Consider the following 24,170-nt stretch of genomic DNA (forward strand, 5'->3'; position numbering starts at 1 on the left):
CATTTCAGTAATTTTTAAAACATTAAGAAAAAAATACTAGGAAGGTGATGTATTAAGCTAACTGGAGATACTCTGTGCAAACATACACGTTGATTCTTCATTCTTGTATAAACAGATCACCCCAGGGCAGCAGATGCTGTTCCCACTGTGTTCACATGTGAACTTAGACAAAACCAGGATTGATTTTCTCCACTTTCACATTGTCACTAGCTCATTAAATCAGCCTCTTCAAGAAAGGCTGAAGATCATACCATCTTGAAGAGTCTACCTCTGCCTTCTTTGCTTCTCTTCTCACCCAGTTCTCTCTCTGTTCTCCTTCCCCATTCTTCCCGACCTCTTTGTGCCATCTGCATGAGCAGTGCAGTGTCCACTCTGAGCCCTTGGGGGTGCAGGACAGGAATGAAGTAGATCCAAACCTGGATCTCTGCTCTGTGCCTGCCTCTTCCTGAGCATGTCCACCCTTCTCCACAGGCAACAGCAAGTGGAGATGACAGCACTGCCAGAGCAGTCTGACCTCCTGGAAAAAACAGATGAGCTTGCTACATGCAAGCAGTCTCTGGCCCAGGATCCAAGGTGATGGAGGGTGAGGCTGAGACCCACGTCACTGGAATTTCGGGTGCAGAGATTTTAATAGAGAGCAGAAGAGTAGTAGAGTTAGCCTGCAATGAAGGTTGGATCATGGAGTTATATCCTCAGGCATGGAATTGGGGCAGTGAGAAGGCAAAGTACATGAGCACTGAGCTACCAGACGCAATTAGGATAACTTAAATTGATGGGAAAATGCCAAATTTTAATTTTTATTGAAACATATATAACTGGATGTATAATTTCTGAAGGGGGAGCTTCCTTTGGAAAAGAACAAAATAGAAATATTTTTTTTTACATATGTTTCAAGTCTTACTCAGGGCTCCATGTTGAGGAGACAGCTGGAGAGCATTGCCAATCTTGCTTTAGGAAGAGCTCTGCTCTTTCATATAGCTTCCTTTGGCACATAAAAAAAGCAGCTTTTTTTGCATGACCACATCTGATCAATGCTGCCAATCTGAGTCTTTCCAAACTCTTATTTTGAGATTTCTGAATGGGTAGGTATACTGTCAGGATTACTTGTATGACTATAGAGAGGTGCAGTGGAGAAATTATGCATATATTATTGTTTAAAGAATACTACAGGACCATTTTTTTAATGAGTGAATATTTAATAATGTATTTTGGGAGAAGGGTAGATGAAAATCTGCTCAAATTAAGCTTTGGTCATCACTCCAAGTAGCCATAAAATTGAAATGTTAATCAAAAAAGTTATTAGCGTTGCCAGTTGGATGTTCTATGCATTTGGTACTCTAACTTCATTAACTGTCTACACTAATTTTTAAACAAGCAGCCTCAGTCCAGCTGTCCTCTTTGAGTATGTCTGCATGACAAAGGCATTAGTTGACGGTGGCAACATGATGTAAACTCTCCCAGGATTCCTGGCAAATACTCCAGGGTTGCTACTGAGTGCTAAAACTCACGTTGTTTATCTTGACTGTAGAGTTGCCTGGGCCTGCTGGATAAGACCGATGTAAATAGTTGGGGTGGATCACACTCAGTTTTAATGTGTCTCTGTAGCTGTGCCCTGCAATTGCAGCTGGTATTTGACAGATTCTTTGTTTGTGCTGCTTTTTATTCTTTCTATATTTGGATTCAAGGCAGGAGACAGAAGTACATGTTTTTGGAATCAAATTTGGAAAGCACTTCTAACAGATGTTGATAATTGTATGGCACTTTTAGTAATGCTAGACATAAGGATGAACACAGCTGGTTGAACTGTATTTATTGAAAATAAAATGTTGTGAAAAGTTCTCATTTTAGTACAGTAATTAGGCTGGGAAAATGCTGAAGTATTTGAACAAAAAAAAAATTTAAATTTTGTGTGTCAATTGTAAAATACTATTTTGGAGTTCAGAAATAATCTAAATTGACTGCAAGTCATACTGCCACAGTTCATTGCTTTTATCTTTCCTGAATTTTTCACCCCTTTATTTCTAGTTAGATTGTTATTCCAAATGTATTTGGAGCACATAGGTGACCTTCAGTAACCCTCCCAAATGTATATACCTTCATCTTTGTATAAAATTAAATGTTGCCTGCTGTTTCAGTATTGTATTTCAAATTCAATGGATCCTTGTATGGATCCTGAGATCCTTGGACGTCTGCAATATTTATCCTATGGAGTACAGTTTTGAGTTGTTCACTGCTTTGCTTTTACTTTCAATGTATTTTCACCTTGAACCCATTAATTGTATGTATTGAACACCTGTCCTGTTTCAGATCCCTGAGGTACCCAGCTCTTAACTTCTCTCTACTTGGAGAAGCAGCCATTATTTACCACTCTTTGTTTCCTCTCACTTAGCTAATTTTTAATCCACAACAAGAATTTACCTCTTACCCTGTGGTTATTTATTTTCCTTAATTGTTTCTTGTCAAGAATCTTATCACAGGCTTTTGTCAAGCTAAGTAAGTTATAACTACCAAATCTCCACCACTCTCCCTGTTTCATTAACAATGTCCAACAATTCAAATAAGGCAGGGGCAGTGTTTTCCATCAGGGAGGTCCAACTTCATCAATGTGTGTTTCTAAGCTATCAGCTACTCTACAGCTAAATGAAGACATCATGCCCACAATATCTTTAGTTTCTTTTACATAAAAGTCAACTTTAAGATGCTTTACTTGGCCTTTTTTTTTTTTTTGTAAATGTTTAAATAGATATCTTTGAGCGCATCCTGTCTTTTTATTTAGATCCACTCTTTAACATTCATGAACCACTACCTTCACAGCAGGGCAATCAAGTTGAAATCACAGCTGGTTTTCCATTTTTCCTAATCTTCCTTGAAAATATTTTTGAAATGTTGTTTTAAAAGTACTTTAATTATTAATGATATTTTAGGAACACCTAGAGGATAAAAATATGCCTGTTTGTTGCATAGTGAAAATTAATGTAAAGACATTTTGTAGGTTTTTTTGCAGTAATCAATAAATTTCCCATTAGCAGCATTGCAATGCCTGTTTTAGACTCCCAAGAAATACTTCTGAATACTTTAAATATGATTTGTACAATTTTATTTTAGTGAAGCAACACTTGAATATTTCTTCATTCCTCTTAGTCATCAGTGAGGCTAGTTCAGAGTTTACAAAGTGCTTCAGAGTCACAAGTAAGAAAATATTTTTAGATTTTCAAAGGTTGTCAATGTTAGTAAAAAAATAGGATGTTCAGTGGTCTTACTGAAGTTAGTAAAAAAATCTTAGAAGCTCCCCCTCTCTGTAACTAAGATTATAGATCTCTCTGTGAAATGTTCAGTCACAGGTAAAAACTACAAGCTCTCATTTTTGTGTGAGATGGGCTTATTCCTTTCAGTATTGACTGTCACACGCTTTGAAATAATGAACTATTGTGCTTAAAAATTCCATGGTTGGGTACCAGCTTTATCTTGATTTCCCACCTTCCTTCCATCTGGGGAAGAATACTTTCTAATTACTTGTGTTTTCCAGATCACTCGTGGTCTTTGCTTCCATGCTGAGTGGAGATTACACTCTCCTATTAGCCCTTTTAAGGTCCAAGGAATGCCAGCCATGCCATGTGTGAGCAATCTGCAGGCACCATTAGCACTGCTTCAGTGCCTCTTGATAACACTCGCTAGGAAGTCAATTAAAGACGTCAGGGGGTGGGCTGGGCCGCTTCTTGTTACTAACAACTCTCATTAGGGGGTGGAGAATGGGGAGTTGGAACAGGTGATTTTTAGTATTTTAAATAAGAAATGAGAAAATACCCAGACTAGCTTTCTCCATTCCCACCCCCCCCCCCGTTCTTTTCTCTTTCCTTCCCTTTCTCTATTTTTCTTCCCTATATCTAAAAAGATTTCCAAAATCTCTAGCAGACATACCATTTTACAAAGTCTGAAAGCAGCAATCAGTACAAATCTCAACAGAAGAAATCTATGCAAGAGATAAAGACAACAGAAATCAAATCAGTGTTTCAAAAGTTAGAGGAAATCTTGGGCAGTAATTTTCAGAGCATCCTCTGATCACAGGCAGCTCCTCTAGTCATGATTTGGGCTGAATTGAGGACACTCCCTTTTATAGAAGTTTTTAGTACTGTGTAGGTTGGGAAGCTTGAGAACTTCTAAATAATCAGGAATATAAGGAACTTTAAAGAATTAAGCAGAATGGGATGTGATTGCCCCCATGTTCATGTAAGTCTCTAGCAGCTGTTAAAGAATATATTGCTGGGGAGGACACCAGTGAGGCTGGTGTGTGGCCTTGAGCAGACGTGTTTTCAGTGGTGATGCTAAATACCACTGACAGTTACGTACTGAGGTGGAAGAATTGGTATTTCATAAAAGAAATGTGAAATACAGACTAAGGTACACAGAAGCTGTGGTAATTAAAAACTTTGAAACACAGTTCATACTTCTGGATGTGTTTTAGAACCTGAGGGTGATTATTGTTACCAGTGAGCCTCATTTTTTGACTATTGCAGAAAATATTAGGAAAACAAGTTTTTGTTTTTCATAGCAAGAGATCCAGTTTGTGATTCTTTCTGCTGCTCTCCTCTCCTCTCCTCTCCTCTCCTCTCCTCTCCTCTCCTCTCCTCTCCTCTCCTCTCCTCTCCTCTCCTCTCCTCTCCTCTCCTCTCCTCTCCTCTCCTCTCCTCTCCTCTCCTCTCCTCTCCTCTCCTCTCCTCTCCTCTCCTCTCCTCTCCTCTCCTCTCCTCTCCTCTCCTCTCCTCTCCTCTCCTCTCCTCTCCTCTCCTCCTTTTTTCCATTATTACTTTATAGATTTCCAAACAGTATTTACTTGTCAAAGATTGAGTAGACAGTAAAAATCTTAATCTTGAACTGAGTCAGGATATACAGATCCACTCCAGGAGCCATTATTATGACTGAGATTAATTCCAAGCAGGCAATGGAAGGACTTCCAATGTTTTTGAATAAACATCTTTCATCTGCATGGAAGTTGTATGACTCAAGTGTCTTCAGTCTTGATATGGAGAAAAAGTGGAAAAAGTAGAAATCCTCATTCAAGTCTTCCATTTTTATTATATGACCCACAAGATGTTCACTGGTCCTTTTGAGATAACTTTATTAGATAAAAGCCATGTGTTTGGAAAGAGCAACATGCAGCACAACCCCAGCAAGGAAGCACTATAGAAGAATGCACTATTCAGTGTTTTAACTAAGAGAGATCTGATGTCTTTAAATGACCACCATACCATGCCACTACACTACACAAAACACTGCTTGTATCTGGCAGTTACCTTGTGCAAGTTAAAAAAGGACCTGAAATGGTTAGTTGAAATTCTTCAAGCACTTGGAGCTCCCAGCAGCACATTATTTGTGTTAAAGCTCCCATCCTGTCCTGTTGCTGAGCACATCTCACCTCACCTCACTCCAGCTTCATCCCGCAGCAGCAGAGGGGTGCAGTGAACAACGTGACTCAGGCAGCAAGAAAGAAGTGTTTCTCTGTTTTCCTCTTTTTAATATTATTGTATGAGCTCTGAAACAAAATGGTTGCTTCTGTGTTCATAAAATTAATGTAGGAGTTTCTGCTTGTGAGGTTTGACTATGCGCAGCCATTATTTTTCAAATTTTTCATTAATATCAGTTATACCTATATATTTCTGCTGTCCAGTTGTTCCTCCATCTATAGCATCTGAAAACTGAGGCTTTAGTACATTTTTTCACTTTTTTTTAAAAAAACCTCTGTTGCTGATTTTTCAGTTTGCACAGTGATTATGTTGAGGAAAACCAGTAAGTAGAATATGTAATTTCTTCTTTTTTTTTTTTTTTCCTCTTCTCAGTGTACCATCCATCTTCTGGTTTATATTTATGGTATATAATTTATTTTTACTTAATAGAAGAGAATACCATGGAGAGGGTTTTCAGCATTAATTCTTATTATGCCAGTTACTTATTTTCAGAATTATTTATTTCCACCTTGCTGACTGTTTGAGAGAAATGACTTAACTTATCTGCTAGTGTGTGCAATAAAGATAAAATGAGAGATTGTTTACTCCTCTAAAAAGACATGTTATTTGTTTTCTTTTGAAACAACTGACAACATGAGATGTAAATTAGTGTAGAAATAGTAATCTCCATCAGAAAAGTTATATTTATCAAGGAGTATCAAAAGCAAACTTAAGAAATATGACCTGACTTATTGTATTAAACAACAATTTTCAGCCCACATACTGATACCTCACCAAAAAAGTGTTCTGGATTTGTTTTTATAAATTTTATTAAGTTAGGCTTGATAGAATTGTCCTTTGGACCAGTGTGTGAGGAACTGTACTTTCGTACATAGAGGAGATTGTAAAGCTCAATGATACTGATCTATTTAAATAATCAGCAAAAGGAGCCAGAGAGGTCTGATGATCCATCTGCATCTGGGATCTGAGATCAGTTAATTGTCCACACTCACCCAGGAAATTTGTAGTAAGCCAGATAACTGGTTTTCATTTTGTAAATTCCAGCAGGGTACCATAGAAATGCTGTCCTATTACCTAGGATAATTTCAGCTGTTGAAATTGCTAAATCTGGTTAATACTTCACTTTTTTTTATTTATTTAGATTATTTTTGTTCCAGTCTGTTATTCCCTACTAATGGTATAGAGATTGAACGCTCACAGACCACTTTTCTCTTTTGTTCCACTTACACTAACACATCTAATGTGCTGCATCTGTATTTAAGTTTAATTGTGTCTTTGGCATGCTAATCAACTTTCACAAGTCAGAAAAATCCATATTGAGTGCATTGTGATATCTGTACATTAAAGAAAGAGTATCTGTTTTATAGAAGTACAATTATTATTTGAAAGCCATAGAAAAGAACAGTGATTGGCATTAAATTAGTACTTCAAGACATCTTAAATGGTGTTGCATTAGACATTTCCTTGAATGACTCAAGGCTTCCAAGTTGTGTTTTTCCCATCTAACATTCTGGGCTACGTACCCTGGCAAGGTGTGTCAGCTTTTCTATCCATTTCAGGAGTTAAAATGAAAGTTAGCAAAATATCTTCTACCCTAATGTCACATGGCAGATAAGGGACCCCAGACACTCATAGTGTTTACCAAGAAGATATAACTTCTATCCCTAGCTTTTGACTGTTTTACCACTACATTTTCACTCACTGTTGTGAATTACCACATTGAATTTTTCCAAACCAGCACAGCAATTTATTCCAATAGAAAGTTAAAATAAATATGATTGGACTTTCATGTTTAGTATAAATCTATGAACCACATACTTAACCATTATAATATCCACCATTACAGTACAGGAAATTCTAAGCCTGAAGCACGCTTTTGGCCAGAATTTTATTACTAGCCAAGTCCGGGCCAAGTACAGGGCCCAGCTGACCCCTGCTTGGGAATTCTATCATATGCAAACCTATGATAGCAATAAATTATGAAAATGAGAGTAAGGCTTTGCAACTGAAAGGCCCGTGCATAATTCCTGGTTGTCCCTTGTGTTGAAAAAGTGATTGGAGGGATATTATATGACTTAGGAAGTCTGACTTGTAATATATATTGGTGGCAATTTTACCTTATTGTCTTGAAACAGGAATTTACCAAAGGCTTTAACTGTTATCTTTTTTTAATGTCAATTCAGGTATCACTGTTTCTCAGTTCTGTAAACTATATCAACATGAACACTTCTCCCAATTGCAAAAAACAACAGGGAGTAAGCAGGAACATAAAATTATTTTTAGAAAATGCATTTTTAATTACTAAGCTGCTTAATTATTGAGCACTACTGAAAATATCCTGTGAACCTCATCACTATGCAAATGTATTCAGTTTTGGAAACAATTAAATGATAATAAAGCATTCTTTTTTCTTTTACAACATATTACTGCAATGAAGCTGTTACCTCTCAGTGTGCATTTTAATGAGTTTTAAGTAACATTTTAATGAGCTCAACATTACCATAAACCCAAGGATTAGACAAAATTGAATTTACTAGAAAAAGGAAAGGGTTCATTAAGAGTTAATTATATAGTTTAAGAAGAAATATAACTCATTTTATGATGTCACTTCAACCATGAATTCAGCAGTAGATCTATACTTATTAATAGGCGTAGAAATGCCATTATTATATTGACATAAAAACATGGATTTGCACACTACTGCTCAGGCTTCCAATGAAAGTTTCTGTACTGAAATCCCTGGGTCAACTTTGTTCTTATCCAGTTCATTATTACATCTGAGGAGAAAAAATACCAAGCTTTGTATTGCTGGTTTGTAATTCCACCTACTATTTTTATAAACATCATGAACAGTGAAAGCAAAGTTTAATGGATTTACCATTGCCAGTAGGATCTGAAGGCAGGTTCTGAATAAATGTCTTGGATTTATTATTTTAAAAAGGACTGGTAGGGATTTGAATCCAAACTACCTGCTCTCCTGACATGCCCACTGTAACAGTGATAAATGGCTGCAGTCCAGGCTCCTGGATGCCCAGAAATCACAGGTAAATTCCCACATAACAGCTCTGCCTGCATTTAAATTCAAATGTATATTCAGGTGTTGTTGAGATCCTGCATGATGTTTATTTAAAGTGTTCATGTTCAGTAATTTCAGCTACACATTGAATTTACTGCTTTGCCAAAGTTGGCATTTCTGTTTAGCCATTTGACAAAGGAGGGAGGGTTGTAGCTCAGTGCCCCAGGTGTTTGATTAGAAAAGAACAAGAAAAAAAAATCTTAAAATCTTAAGCAAAGTATTAGTTGTGCTGATTTAGTATAGTCTCTTGTTCATAGGCTAGCTCTTTCATCTGCTGTTTAAAAATAAATAAATTATTTAATTGATGTCACAGCCTTTTAGTGGAGTGAAGGAAGCCTCTACGGGTGTTGAAAGCTTCGGTGAGTTTCAGTAAAATGGAGCTGATTTCCTAAACCCTGCTCTTGAGGGGGAAAGAACTTTCTAGGCAGATGTCTCCTTGAAGGAGAAAAATCGTGAACTGTGCCCAGCAATTCGACCTGCGGGAGTTCTATCACTCCTGCTTGAGCCAGACCCAAAAGTGTGTCCCAAGATTGGCAGTTCTGGTCTGTGAGCTTCAAAATGCTAAGATCCTCACTGGAAGGATGATTCCTTGCAACAGAAGTCAGGGTACTGCTGGCATTTGAAAAGGAAGCCTGATTAGTACCTTGGATTGAACAGGTGAAAGGAAGAACAAAGAACTATTAAGCAGGTAATAAATTCTGGATATGAGAGAAAGAAAACCAAGTACCACTGGCTGTGTGTGAATATGAGCCACACAGTACTAGACTTTCATTTCTTCAGCAGCAGAAGTGTTTCCATCTCTTCTGAGTTGTTTCTAGCAGAGCTGTCTGTTCCTAAGGAAGGAAGGAAGCCCCTGTGAACAGAATTAAGTTGTAAAATCAGATGCGTACCAGCTATTGACTGAGCATTGTGTAGTGCCCCATGTCTTCTCCCCCAAAAGCTCACCTCCTTGTATGAATGTGAGCACAGCCAGGCATATGGAATTCTTCAGAGAGAAACTGAAAATGTTCTACACCTACATCTGGAATTGTTCAGAAAAGGAGGAGCAGAGCTACAGAGGTCCTCCTCGAGGGAGAGTTTAATTCAATTTGCCTTAATTGAAGCTGCACAAGTGAACTGCAGAGCGTTTCCAGTTCTCTTGGTCTCAGAGAAATCCCACAGCATGCACTGGTTATATGAGCTATTGCATTTTATATATTCTTTATTCTAAACTCCTTAGTCTGAATATGAGGAAGTATATTGCATAGTTTAACAGCACATTTTCCTTGCTGGAAAATCTGCTTTAAGTAGTGCTATTCTCTCCTGGCCACTTATTTCCTCTGCTTGTAATAGCTTGTCATTCTCTCAGTTGTTTATGAATCTGGGCTGTGAACTGGGTCAGTAGAGTGATCTGGGTTAAAGATTCTCAGCAACAGGAGTTGTTGCTTTTTTTTTTTTTTTTTTTTTTCGTCCTCCTAATTGGCATGGAAGGAAATGTTTGTAGTATTTGGCCTGAAATCTATCCCAGGTGAATACTGTGGTGGAGGCTAAAAATTCCCTCCATCCAATCCTGTCCAGTCTAATAATCTAATCTGCCTCTTTCAATATTGTGCTTTGCCTATCATATGGTGCTTGAATATTTTATCTAGTTGGTATAGCCTCTTGCTTTCCAGTGCAATCAAAGTATCTCTGCAAATGTACACAGATTAACTGGTTTGTGGTAACTACAGACACAGGTACTGTGTGTCTAGTTGAAATCCCTGCTAAGGAGGGAAATGAGTGACTTAAATGTGCCGGGATGTTTCTGTTTAAACCTGTTTAACATTTAATTGTGGAATGTTGCCTGAGCTGGAACAGAATCTTTGTTGCACTTGCAGTTAGAAGGGAGGTAAGAGGAAGAGGATAGATTGTAAAATGGATTTAGTATTCTAATGTGGGATTAACAGAAGTCTTTCAGACCCTTCAGAGGAACGTGAGCCCTTCATAGGAAGGACTATGTTGTTCCAGCTGTTGAGTAACTTAAAGGCTGTTTCACAGGCACATCTCAGGTTGCTGCTTTTCTGTTATGAGGTACATAGTTGTGTTGTTCTCTTTGTCAGTTTTCCCTTATTTCAAAGGAGTCAGCAGATCTGTGGTTACCCTGACTTTCTCTTGTACTGAATTGCCAGAGGAATATTCAGCACCAAGGGTTTAGAAGGATGTGTGGCATGTGAGGGCTTTATTTTATTACTCCAGTGTCTTGTACTCGTCAGGTTTTTTAATTATGTTAAATTTGTTGTACACAAAATAGCACTTTGGGACAGTGGTATTAGTTTTAAAAAAAGAAAGAAGTTGTTTCACATTTACTGCAAACCCCAACATTATGCTGCTGTATTTTTAGCAGTGTGTCTGAGTCTAACCCCTCAGCTGAAGGTCATTTGGAGTCTCAGGTGCAGCGCAGTGTGACTGGAGGCTGGAGCTGGACATTCAGGTTCTGGTCTCTCTCTGGGTGCTCAAGCTCCCCTTTCAAAATTGTTGCTTCAGGCTATTATGGTTGGTCTTTGCTCCTGCTTCTTTATTTTTCTTTTCTTTCTTCTCACGTCAGGTAGTGAATAATAATGAGGGCAATGTGAACTCTTATGTTCTTTTTTACTTTTGAAAATAAGTGAGAGTTATATTTTATATTGTATAGAAGTAATTCCTTGTGCTATTTGAATAAATCAAAACTGCAAAAGGTTACTGGCAAATTACACTAGTTTCTTCTTTATTTTGCATAAAATCTCAAAACTGAGGCTTTCTTGTCATGTTTAAACCATAGAAAACTACTGTTTTATCTAGATGTTTGTGGATTAATTCCTAGTTGACCGAACTCAAACTATTTCATCCCAAGAGCACTTTAATGTAGGTTCTACATATCATGTTGCTCCTTCTGTTTTTGGAGATCTAGAAACTTAAATTCATTATGCAGAATAATAAAATAGCAAGTGACAGATAAATTCTTTTGCATTTGTCAAGATAATGCAGAAAATATATTTTCTAACCTTTTTTTGTTCATTGTTAAATTTGAAATAATTTGAGATTCCTGTTTTGAAGGAAGAATCCAATGACAAAACTTCAAAAATGACACTAACATAGGAAGAAGGAAGTTTTTATTGTGTTAAGAGATGACAGAGTGGATGCTCTAAAGAACAGTTTCTAGTTCTCTAGTTTCTCTAGGCCATGCATCCCTACTTCTTTAATTTATTGAATGTTATTAAAATAATATTGAATTAAAATAATATGCAAACATAAGTGATAGAGGAATTTTAGGAGGTGGGGCTTTGTTGTAAATTCTTTCAGAGGGGGTACCTGGACGTGCCTCAGTAACAGCCATGTGAGCACATCTTATGCTTTTCCAGATTCCATTCTGTATTTGCTGGGATAAATTCTATAAAAAGTGAAAACCATTAAGCCTTTCAGAAGGTTGATGACTGAAGGTCGGGTCCAGAAGGAGATGGCACTGCTGAGCCTATGTGCCATGATGTGCCTGTGGGACAGAGCACATGAGGCCAGCCAGGTTTATGGAGCCTGTTGAAGTGGCATCTGGCAAGCACCCCAAAATTGACATGGGGACAGTTTGCAGGATGGGAAGGGAAGTATTCAAGAAGCAGCAGGCAGCTCCCACTGGTGTTGTGTGTCAGCTGTGGACACATCTCACGCTCCATGTCTGATGAAGTGTGGCTGCACGGTCCCCTCATGATGGAGTTGCAAAAGCTTATTGAGGAATACATGCCTTGCTATGTCTGCTCAAATATCTCATTTGCAATCCTGACTTCTGAAGGCAGCAGCACACACAAAAAAAAAAAAAAAAAAAAAAAAAAAAAAAAAAAAAAAAATCCTGTTCACAAAAAAAAATTGAATAGATGAGTTTTAGCTTATAATTAACAGATAGAGACCATGGTTGGGCATGGGGAAATGGAGGACGGATGGAAGAGGATTCCTATGTTGGGCAATGGCCTGTTTTGTTTGATGTTTTGCCTAATGTGTCTGAAGTATTGCAGTAATGTGGCAGTGCCCCCTGCCAAGATGGGAAAGCATCCCAGCTGTTGTGTATGTGTTGTGCATGTGTACACAAGAAGTTTATTAGAAGCTATTCACAGTTCAGTGGAGCTCTGAGATTGCAGTCTGTATTATATTGGCTAAATGAAGCATGTAACATTCTATATTTCTCATACAAGAAATATTCATTCATTTGTATTCATTTTCATGATTCTCAGCTGCTCTTATTCCTTTGTTTTACTGAGGGCACATGTAAATTTTAGGTGTTTTGGTTGGACTCGAACTGGAAGCTCAGGGGACTGATGGAGTTAAAGTAGTTGTCGGATAACCAACTTCAGTTTGGAAACAGAAAAAATGCAATTGCTCAATGTTGTCTCAAACTCTAGGTAGCTCCTATTAGGTTGAGCACAGTGCTGCAGGTACCTGGCAGTGCAACTTTTGTACTCACAACAGCAAACCTGTGTGTTAATATACTGTAGTTTCTGAACCTCGCTAATTAAATCTGCACGTTCTGGGGACTCTTTCACAGACTCAAAGTGTACAGTGCAATTTCTTGTGTGCTCTTCTCAACCACATGGTGAAAAGCTTCCACCAGAGTTTTGTATGTATATCAGTAACATCTGAGATTTTTTGGGTGACATTGCTTTTGAAAATTCTTATGTATTTATAATTATTTTAAGATTCTTTTTTTGGTTGGTTGGCAACCAAAGGCAAACAGGCAAAGTCCAAACTGTCCTTTTATAGCAGTAGCCTAGGACATTATGGAGGACTTCCTCTTTTCCTATACACAATCCTCCCTACTGCATTGTTGGGAGGGAAGCATCGTTGATGGGATTTGAAGAGTCTCTAGTGCTTTTGGTGAAACTTGTCCCATATTCCTGCTGTAAGGAAGACATTCTGGCATAAAAGCGACAGAAAAAGTGTCAGTTCAATTTTCATGTGGTGTTTCCTTAAGCTGTGTTTGCTTCCGCATCTGATATTCACATTAGTTGGTAAAAAATAAGCAAGTCATTTCTTTACTTATATAATGCCCATGATTTTCTGAATATGTAATCCATTAAAAGTGAAGATCACGTGAAAGCTATCTTCAGATCTGAGTTAAACTGCTAAATGTCTGATCCTTGCTAAATTAGAAGACTTACAGCAGACCATGCACTTTTAAAAAGTTTTTTGTCTATAATTATGGTATCAGTTCTTCTAGAAAGTCTCTGAACTTTAAGCAAGTAGTTGGGCTTTCAGTTTCAGTGAAATAAAGCCCCTAGTAATGTGTCTCTTGCTCACATTAGCAATCTGTGCAGTGCATTCATCAAAACTGATTATGCTTTAAGAATAAGAAAAAAGAAATCTGTTCTGTATCCTAGAGAAAATTTTTCAACGTATTACGTTGTATAGCTTTAGATTTCTGAAATTACTTCAATGTGGTCTTCAGGATATTTGCATTCATAAAGAATACTTGGTTATGCTTATTGCTTCCCTTTGCCTTTCTTGACTGTCAAAACACAGTGATGCTTTTGAAGATTTATAGCAGATGGGTAATGAGATTGCTGACTGTTAACTGCAGCATTCAGAATTTGCTTGTGGAAGGAGGTGGGAGTTTAAAAAAGGGAGAAGGTTATCAGGGATTCATTGCAAGGAAGACAGGTGATAGAACTTTGTTTTCAATCAGGAGGCTTAAACATAAATACGTTATGTTTTAAATTAGAAAATACTCTGCTCTTCATGCTATCTAGTAGTCATATAAAATCTTTCAGAAAAAAAAAATATGGAGATGTCAGATTGAATTCAAGTGATCACAGTGAATCACAACAAAGGAAAGGAGATTATACAATTTTTCAGTAAGTATATTCAGGCTCTATTGCATATGCTTAATTCAGTCCAAACAGCAGCCTTTAAAAAATCAGAAAGAAATCATAAACTAAAGTCTGCAGTAACTATCATTTGTATATCTGTGTAATTGTGCAAAAGGGAAAGTAGGTCGGCAGTGCCCTTAACTGGGCTAGAAAGATTTCAAAGTCTGATTCCTGGCAGTGTGTGCTGCAAATAAGAAAGGAAAAAGTCCATCTTCTTTCCTGACCTTTTTACAGTCAGCTAGTTGGAGTGCAGTTTAGAGGAGAGGCAAAAAACCAGCTATATCGCACTGACTCCATTTGGAATCTCTCTTTATTTGGAATGCCACTGTCACTTCACCCACCTCAAAACTGTAATTCTCTGTTCACCTGGTTTAATATATTCTGTCTTTGGAAGCAACACTTTTACATTTAGACATTAATGTTCATCATAATTTTTTGTATGTCTATATCTGTGTATATGAACAGTTAAAACTTGTAGAGGATGTGTCAGGGTTTTCTCCAATTTTTTATCTTTACTGAGGCCTTTGAAGCTACCTTGAGCTGCAAGTACTGGGCAAGCACAATGAAATACTGAGTGAGAAAAAGGGATGAGGCCAAAGAATGTTGCTGAATTGGCAAGGAAGAAGATTCTCCTTTTGTTTCTTGATGCAGATATCTCTGTGCTGATCGTTACTTTGTTTTCTAGGTACCTTACTAATCAAACATTGTTGAAGCTGCTAGGCTTTTTGAAAACATCCTAACACTTCTAAAAATGAATCTCATGGACTTGAAGCTTCATTTTTCTGAACATATTTAAGTCATGGTATATTAACAAACATTCATGTCTGCTAGGCAGTATCAGTATCAAGAGATAGGCAAAGTATGGAAAAAATGGGAGGAAAAAAATCATAGCTTCTTATAATATTTTTTTTTTAAAGGTAGCAGCTTTTTTCCTGGCTGCTGCTTTTTCCTCTGCACATGCAGAGGGAGCTCAAGAACTCCCTGAGAGTCTTGCCTAGGACTATTGCCAAGGTTGGGTGTTTTTGTTACAGTTTTCATTACAAAATGAGGCAGAGACAGTTGCTGAAACAAAGAGGTCGGGCAGGAGCATCTTCAAACAAAGTATATTATTATTCTTCACAAGGGAAGTTGTCTGTGACCCCTTGGGGTTTTTTTTCTGTCACCCTGTTTCAGCAGGTAGTGCTGGCTTGCTCAGGGACCATTTCAGCAGATCATACACATTAGTCAAGATCTAAAATACCTCCCTGCACCATATGCTACCTAAAGTATAATAATCCTTTAATCTGTCCACTGCATGACATCTGGGCAGTTATTTGACTTAAGAACTCATGTCGATTGTTCATATCAGTATGTATCAGAGGGGAGAAGTGCCAAAGCAGTGGCAGAGAGATGAGGATTTAGGAAAATGCCTGTGGGGAAGTGCCTTGGATTAGAGGAGACCTACCTATGGTGTGGCAGGTGACCAAACCACCACCGATGTGGCTGTGTAAAATCTTTATATGAGAATAATATTATTCTGAGATAAGCACAGAACAGGACAGGAGGGGGAAGATGAGCTACCAGGACACAAGTCACAGAAGCACATTAATATTTACTCGATATCTCTTTATACCCTCCAGTCAGCACAACAGATGTAGCTGTGTTTTAAGACATTATAATTCATTGAAAAAGGCAACAAAGATACTCTTTCCCTCCCTCCTGTCCCCAGTAATTTCAGATGTTCACCAGGCACATGGAGGGGGAGGAGGTAGAGAGACAAGCGCTGGTGGGAGAAGAATGCAATTATCCCAAAGTCTCCTGACGGGCATCCACTTCTTCCTTCCAGCTTAGCTGCTCTGACCACAGGCTGGGGGCTCATGGGACATGGACCAGATTGAAAAAGTGGAAGCAGACAGATGGTTATTTGTAATCATCATGTAAATGTAAATCCTATAAAAATGTTTTCTTTCTAAGGGCCTGAAAGCTGGAAAGAAGGATTAAGGCATGGATATCTAGCCTAGAATAATTTTGACCCCGCCACCTTCCCTCCTACCCCATAAACATCGTGCCTTTATCTCCACTTCCTTTAAACAAATTGCTGGAACCTCAGCCGAGGAAATTAATTCAGTTTCCATGTAATTCCCTGAGTTTACGAGCATCAGTTTGACCGAGGCCTGGATTTGGGCCTAAGCTGGCAGGTGCTGGCTAAGCTGCCTTGGGAGCGGGGGCTCCTTTTGCTCCTTTCCCCTCATCCCTCGCTCTGGCAGGTGCGTGCTCCGCCTGTTTATCCCGTTGCTGGATGTGCTCCCTTTCCCTGGGTACACTCCTGGCTACCTGGAAATGGCCGTGCGGGGCTTTGCTTGCCTTAAAGACTGCCGTGACTGCTCGCAGACATCCGTCTTGTTTGAGCACCATCAGCTTGTTTGAGCCACAAAAAGACTGATCAAACTTTAATTAACTTTAGTCCGCAGCGCCGTTGTAGGCTGCGTGTACGCTTTAGCTGTTCTTTGCAGCTCTCCACTCCCTTGGTGCCTTTCCAGACAGTGGGGCTCAGCCATCTGGAAGCTTTTGCCCTTGCAAGGCTTTGCCTTTTGAAATGTGAGGGTGTTTGTGCTGCTGTCAGACTGGTAGGGGGAGCAGCCCTTGGGGTACAGCTGTGCTGTGGTCCCAGAGCTGGCATGCAGTGTGGGGAGGCCATATTCCCCTTTGGCACCTCTTGTTTAGTCATAAAATCACAGAAAGGTTTGGCTTGGAAGGGTCTTAAAGATCACCCAGTATCCCATGGGCAGGGACACCTTTCCTAGACCAAGTCACTCAGAGCTCCACCCAGACCAGCCTTGAACATTTTCAGGGATGGGGCATCCAGAACTTCCTGGGCCTCACCACCGTCACAGTAAAGAATGTGAGGTACCACCCAAAAATGCAGGGAAACACCCATGCAAGCACGAAGGGAGCTGTCTGTGAAACTGGAATAAAGCCAAGCAAGAACATCCAAGAAAGAATGAAGAAGAGAAGGCTGGTGGCAACATAGTGCTGCTTGTGTTGAATTTTTAAAACGCTAGTTCTTGTGCCCTGCCAAAAGGGCCCTGAGGATGGCTGGCCTCTCATGTGAACAAAAGCCTTTTGCCTGTGTGTGGAGAGGGTAGTCTGCTCAGGCACACTAATAGTTATTTGGAAGTAGCCAGCAATTGTGGATAATTGGCTGAGGAATATTCTGCAGCTCGCAATCATTTTTTCTGTTTTCACAGATGGTTGTACCATTAGGTATGGTGAGTGCACCAAGATGTGCTGCAACTTTTCCATTTACTGTACTAGTACGTGTGAACTCAACTTGTTGATGGTTCTTCCTTCTGTGGCTTCCTGTGTCATTCCAGGAGGACAGCCAAGCTCACCAGCTCGTGCTCTGCCTTCCTCTTCCCTGCTCCCTCTCTCTTGGAGTGATATTTGGATGTTCTGGGGTGACTGGGCTGATCAAATTAACATCTGTGCTTTATTTCATTGTTGTTAGATTGCATTAAAATACTGAATCACAGGAATAGCTTACCTGAGCTCTTTGCTCTTTACCTTGTTTTTCTCTCTGCTTTTATTCTTCTTTTTCCCTTCCTTTACCTGGCTTTTTCTTTTTTTTGTTTCCCTAAAGTAAATGTTTCCCCTCTTCCTCTCTGAGTTATTTTCTCACTTTAATTTATATTTCATGCATTTTCTCTTATCTTTGCTTTTCTGTCTCTGCTTTATTTTTTCTCTATTTCTTTTTTCTCCAACCTTTTTTTTTTCCTCCAAAACACAGAATGCTTTAGATGGAAATGGTGAGATATACCTATTCAAGATTCAGGTATGTGCTGAGGTACAGAGCAAGATTAAGCAAAGCCTGTAGCATCAATTTTGTCTTCTATTCAAGCCAGTTTTGCAGAGCGACTTTGGGTAAAGGAACGTGATAAAATCAAATCACCTCTTAGCCTCATATTCTGAGGCTGATTGGAACCTTACACAATTGCTGGGATGATTCAGAGAAAGTTAATGTAATTTGCTGTGTATCACTGCAAGAAACTGTGTTTGTCAGGTTCATATAACAGTGTGAAATGTTCAAGGAAAATGCTTTCCTTAATATCGCTGCCAGGAGTTAGGAGTCAGGAGTATAAAGCCATTATGTGGTGTGATCTGCTGATTTTTCTGGGGATTTTCCACTAATGACTTTGCACTGAAGTTCTGTAATTACAAGTAGAACCAAGCCAATAAAAATAATATATATTTTCTGTGTAATAATATTAGCAGAAATTAATTTTTATCTATTTACCATTTATACAAATGTGGGCATAGTATTGTCTAGAAGTACTTTTTCCTCCTGTGTATCATGGGGATCACAGAGACATATGAAGCTGCTTTCCTAAAAACCATGATTTTGTAAGGCTTTTTTCTGGTTCTTTCCCTGACATTCCCATTATATTGACTTTCTTGGTTTTCCAAAGTGTTCTACTGCCAGTAGTCAGCAGCCCATTATCTTCATCATGCTAATTCTGTGCTCTGCATTACATAAGTTACTTCTTCCACTTGATCTTGAAGTTGTATAAATTCCATTTCTGCCAATTTGATTATTGTGAATCAGAAGGTTTGTATTATGCAGAAATATTTGGGGATTGAGGTTTTTGTTGTCTATTGGGCGTGTCACCTAAGAAGACTACGGGTTCTTGCCAGAGCTGCATTTGTTGCCAGCTGCCTCCTGTCACTTTTATTTTATGCTTCAAGAGCAAGACCTAAATAGTCACTCTTTGTGTGTGTGTGTGTGTTAGAAAAGGAATTAACTTCCAATTAATTCCCTCCTTCCTCTGGGATCTACCTGTGTATCCCAAAATGGAGAATAATAAAAGTTACCTCCATGTCATTTTGAGTGCCAGATATATACAGCCCACTCACCTCAGACTATTCAGAGATCAATTCTTGTATGTATTAATCATATTTTTCTTCTGGCTTATTACAGAAGAGAAAAATACTCAGTTCCAAATGTTAAAATGGGGCATGTTTTATTAACATTGAAAGCAGTAAATTATCTCTGCTTATGAAATGAGACTGAGCAATTTCTGTTGAACTCTTCTTGACTTGCCCCTTCACTAGGATACAGTGTTTTCTAATTTCTCAGAGGGCCTTGGTTCCATTAAGGGTGAGAACTGTTTTAAAGCTGTAATGAAAGCCATGCATAGCTGAAATTCAAGGAGGGGCAGTGCCCTAAATTCTATTTCAGTAGCTCATCTAGAGCTATTTTCAGTTTTATGTTTATAAGAATGTCAATTAACCTAGAGACTAGGACACACATGGAAGAATAAGGATGAAGTGGATATCATTCTAACACACTGAAGCCAGCTAGCTGGACCTAATCCTTTACAGGGGCTTGATTTATATAAGAAGCTGGCCTGTGTTGCCTAATTTAGTTCTCAAACAGCTTGGTGATTTAAATGCTTTTTCTTTTCAATGTAGTGGGATAGTGCTGGTCAAGGTGGCAAAAATATTAGAACTAAAAATATAGAAGGAATAAATAAATATGCTGGAAATACATTACTGTCAGTTTTATTTCTCTGACACCTTTCAGAACTGGTGACCATTTTAGCATGTATGTGCCAGAAATACAATAATAGTAATAATGGCAATGCCCTTAGCCAAGGTCTAACTGCAGTTCAGTATTAGTTCTGCCCCTTTTTTACCTTGTGCTGGAATTGGAGACCCAGACAAGGCAGATACTCAGCAGGTTGTTTTCTGTCATGAAAAGAACTCAACATCCAATCTGCAGAGCTACTTTTGTCATGATGGAAAGTGATCCTGTCAGGGTTAAGAGGAGTAATGGGTGCTACACATCTTTGTAACTTAAATACAGAGCAGTGTTCCTATCTGGAAAGAAAAAAATTAAGGGAGAACAAAAGCCCTGTATGTGAAGTCTGCCTCCACTAGATGAAAGGGCATATCTGCCCAGCTTCATTTTTGAGATCTTTTACAGTCAGTGTAAGAAGCCAAGTCATCCACTAATAATGGTTGATACTTGTTTATTTAATAATATGTGTTTCTACATTCTTTTTTTCCTCCACTTACAATGTCATCACTTCTGTTAATTTTTTTTTTTCCTCTTCCCTTCATTTATTGCTCTAGTGCTACGGGATGACTTCCGCCAAAACCCTACGGATGTGGTGGTGGCAGCTGGAGAGCCTGCAATACTGGAGTGCCAGCCGCCTCGAGGGCACCCCGAGCCCACCATCTACTGGAAGAAAGATAAAGTCCGCATTGACGACAGAGAGGAGCGGATCAGTGTGAGTACAGCTCAGGTGGATTTTTATCTGTGGACACAGGGCCCACAGCTGGGTGCAGCAGAACTTACACAGCCTTAAAGCCTTGCCCATAGAAATTTGTTGTTATTCTTGGCAGTTTGCCTCTCTGAGCTTTCCCAAATGAGGGGGGCAGACTGTTTATTGCTCCTAGTCTGGCTCTCCAGCTTGAGTTTCTTTGAGGGTTGGTTTGTAAGTCCAGTGTAATGGGGGTCCATTAGAGCTGGAGATTCAGTCATAGAAGGTGCTCAGTTAGGTGAAGGACTTAGTGGATGTCTTTGACCAGTTTGGTTTTACCTTTTCTACATCTCAGTTTTCCAAACAGAGAATATCAGATGTGTTTATAAGTAAATTCGGTCAAATCTATGAGGTGCACAAATAATACCAGGGAAAAAACCCAACATCTTAAAATGATACCAATAAAGTTATAGCTATTGCGGTAATTTGGATGTGTCTAAATGTAGGCTGAAGTCATACTCTAATGAATTATGGTTCCTGAAAAGGAATAAATGTTGAGCAAATGAGTAACACTGGTTGAGTTCTGTGGCCGTTCATTTCTTGCACTGAATGAAAAAGGATCCAGCAGAAATATTGAACTTAGCAAGTGATTAGAGATAAATCATGGTCCATGCAAGCAAATGGGATAAATTAAGGGGTTGAGAACATGTTTTATTCCTAATTTTTAAATGCTTAGCTTTTCACCATTAATATTTCTTCAATAAAGTTTTATGTTGTATAGAATGATTCAGTGCTGACCTTATTCAACATGGAAGTACTATCAGGAGGCTTGTTAGTGGCTCTGAATCCCTAAGGAATTATTCCAAGCCAAAGAATCTGAGCTGCTGCTGTTTGTGGACCAGGCTCTCTGTGCTAGGGTCTACTCAAGAGTAGAAGAGCAAGGAGTGGCAGAGAACTGGCTATCATTCCCTGACACTCAAGTTTCTTTTGTTAAATTCTCAGCTTATTTTGAAGCACCCCATTGTCTAACCTTTGACACTGTGACTTCACAAGCCACAAATTTTTACTTTATTTCTTTCATCTACCCTGCTCTTTCTCTCTGTAAGCACCCTTTATAGCCAAGAAAGTATTAACTGTCAGGTGAATTCCCAGTTTGGGCCAGATTCAGTCTGTTTGCCTCAACAAGAAGAGAAAATCTGTCTTTATTAGTGATCAAGGAAACTGTTCAGACACCAGTAAAATAAAATTATCTAAGTAAAACTAAGTCAAATTGCCTTGTTTTTTCAGAGAGATGTCAAGAGTGCTTTACATATTACCATAGAAGAAATAAAAGTACTCTGTGCTGCCAAGAGACAGCAAGAAATGTAATCTTTGAAATGTAAAGAATCTGATGAAAGTCAAAGGAACAAGATCAAATGCAGTCGAAATTAGTTGCAAATTAAAATTAGTGGGATAAAAATGTGTTCTAGAACAGCTTAAAGATATTTAAATATATAAGTATATAATTTTAAAACTATACATATATTTACAAACAAAAGTTTAGAATGTTTTGGTTGTGGAACTTGTTGCCCGAGAAGGTAGCACTTTTTCTGATGTATTTTGTTTACCTGAAGTTAAAAATGTGTTCCTTGTTTCAAAACAGATCCGTGGTGGGAAGCTGATGATCTCCAACACCAGAAAAAGTGATGCAGGAATGTACACGTGTGTGGGGACCAACATGGTGGGGGAACGCGACAGTGACCCTGCAGAGCTGACTGTCTTTGGTAAAGACACCCCTGCTTTTATTGCTTTTTCCCTACAAATGTCACAGGCTGAATTACCCTGGGTGGCTCCTCAAAACATGAGACAAAGCAAGGGTAACAAAACACAGCAGTACTGCTCAAGATGCATTTCACAGCTTCAGAAGGAGAGCAGGTTTCAAAGGCTGCAGTTTATAATGATGGAGCTGTGGTGGCTCAACATTTTCCTTCTAAGCACATAGTTTCAGTCTGATTGGAGGTCCACAGTGATGTGCATAACCAGAGATGTTATTGCAGGACAATGCTCTCCCTCACAGAATGGCCAAGTGTAATTAAGCTACTTCTAATACAGTTGACAATGCAAGCTTACCAGAGATTTGGACCAGGATTGCCTATTTAAATAATTCCATCTTCCTGAGGGGTTGTGAAATCAAACCTTTGTAGGAAAGCACAAAAACACTCACTTGATCAGTAAAAACATCATTAGAGACAATTCCAAAATCAAATTTTTGAATATATTAAAGTAACTTTTGGCATTTGTTTTTAAGAGGACCTGAAACAGCTTTTCCTCTTGTAAGCCAGGGCAGCATTTAGATTTTTGGTGATGCTGAATTAAAAATGAATAAGCTTGCTGCATGAAAGAGCTCCTAGACCCGATGGGCAAGGCAAGAAGTTGTTAGGAGCACTTGCCCCATGGTTAGGGTCCAGATCAAGAACAGAGTAATAACCCAGCCTAGAGCTGGATCCATCCTGCTAACAACTGGATAAGAAGCAAAGCCACAAAATGATGCTGTGGTACATCCTACAGTTGTGGGTTTGTAGGAATTAGTCAAGAGGTTCTGAGCAAACAAAGGATGATCAATAAGGAAAAAACCCCTGCTGATAAGGGAAATATGTCCATGCTGACAAAAGAGAGAGAAATAGTGTTAATGTTCTATCCTGCTACACCTTTTTGATACAGTACTGAAATTCCAAACAAGACCCTTTGAAACCCCAGAGAGACATTTAATAGAAATCCTAAGGTCCTTTGTGAAGCAGATACTCCAGAGTTTTTCACCTTCTGCCTGATAGGGTGCACTGGAAAACCCAGTCACACATAGTGCCATCCCAGTTTTTGCATGTATGTGCGATTCAGCATTTGTTTATCCACTTAAAAAGAGAATATCTATTATGTGATTCACAAAAGTCAGAGAAAGATTTTTGCTAGACAAGATCCACGAATTTCTGAGGATATGCTGCTTTTCAGCATTTCTAGACTAAAAAGGCTTCCACTCCAACTGGTTTGTTTTGGATTCATGGAAATGTGGCTTTTAAAGGCAGAATTATTCACCTTGCCAAAAAAAAAAAAAAAAAGAGAAAGGATCTCTGTCAAATTAAAATGCCCTTTGCAGCCAGTCTGTTAGAGTTGTAGCTTTATACAGATGCAAAAGAGACATGACATATCTCCTTCATCAGTTTAAGTACTGCTAATCTCTGGTAATACTCCCTGTGGATAGCAAGCAGATTGCAGTCCTAAACTACAAAGCCTTAAGAAATCCTTAAGAAAATAATTTGTTAAAAAGCATTGAACTGTAGGAATGAAAACTGAAATGTGCATGTAATTTCATGTCCTGCAGAGCTATGAAACTTATTAGGTTTGTCTTGATATGTAAAATAATACATAAGCAATTACAATATTCTGATTTTTTTACAGAGTATAATCATAGCAATCAACTTACAAAAATACAATCTAAAACTATTTGGTGAATACCAAACAAAATCAGCAATAAATGAAATTAGATATTTTAATCCTTCTTAATTGTGTT

General features: G+C 38.6%; 1 protein-coding gene across 1 annotated transcript in view; it reads left to right on the forward strand.

The window, feature by feature from the left end:
• The window catches only part of ROBO2 (roundabout guidance receptor 2), a 436,228-nt gene that overhangs the window by 270,672 nt on the left and 141,386 nt on the right, over nucleotides 1–24,170 (forward strand). Inside the window, exons 3-4 of the mRNA XM_053933903.1 lie at nucleotides 20,496–20,653; nucleotides 22,269–22,389. Of these exons, the coding sequence (XP_053789878.1) occupies nucleotides 20,496–20,653; nucleotides 22,269–22,389 (279 nt within the window). The remainder of the gene's footprint in view (nucleotides 1–20,495; nucleotides 20,654–22,268; nucleotides 22,390–24,170) is intronic.

Source organism: Vidua chalybeata, chromosome 2 (genome assembly GCF_026979565.1).
Source record: "Vidua chalybeata isolate OUT-0048 chromosome 2, bVidCha1 merged haplotype, whole genome shotgun sequence".
NCBI lineage: Eukaryota > Metazoa > Chordata > Aves > Passeriformes > Viduidae > Vidua > Vidua chalybeata.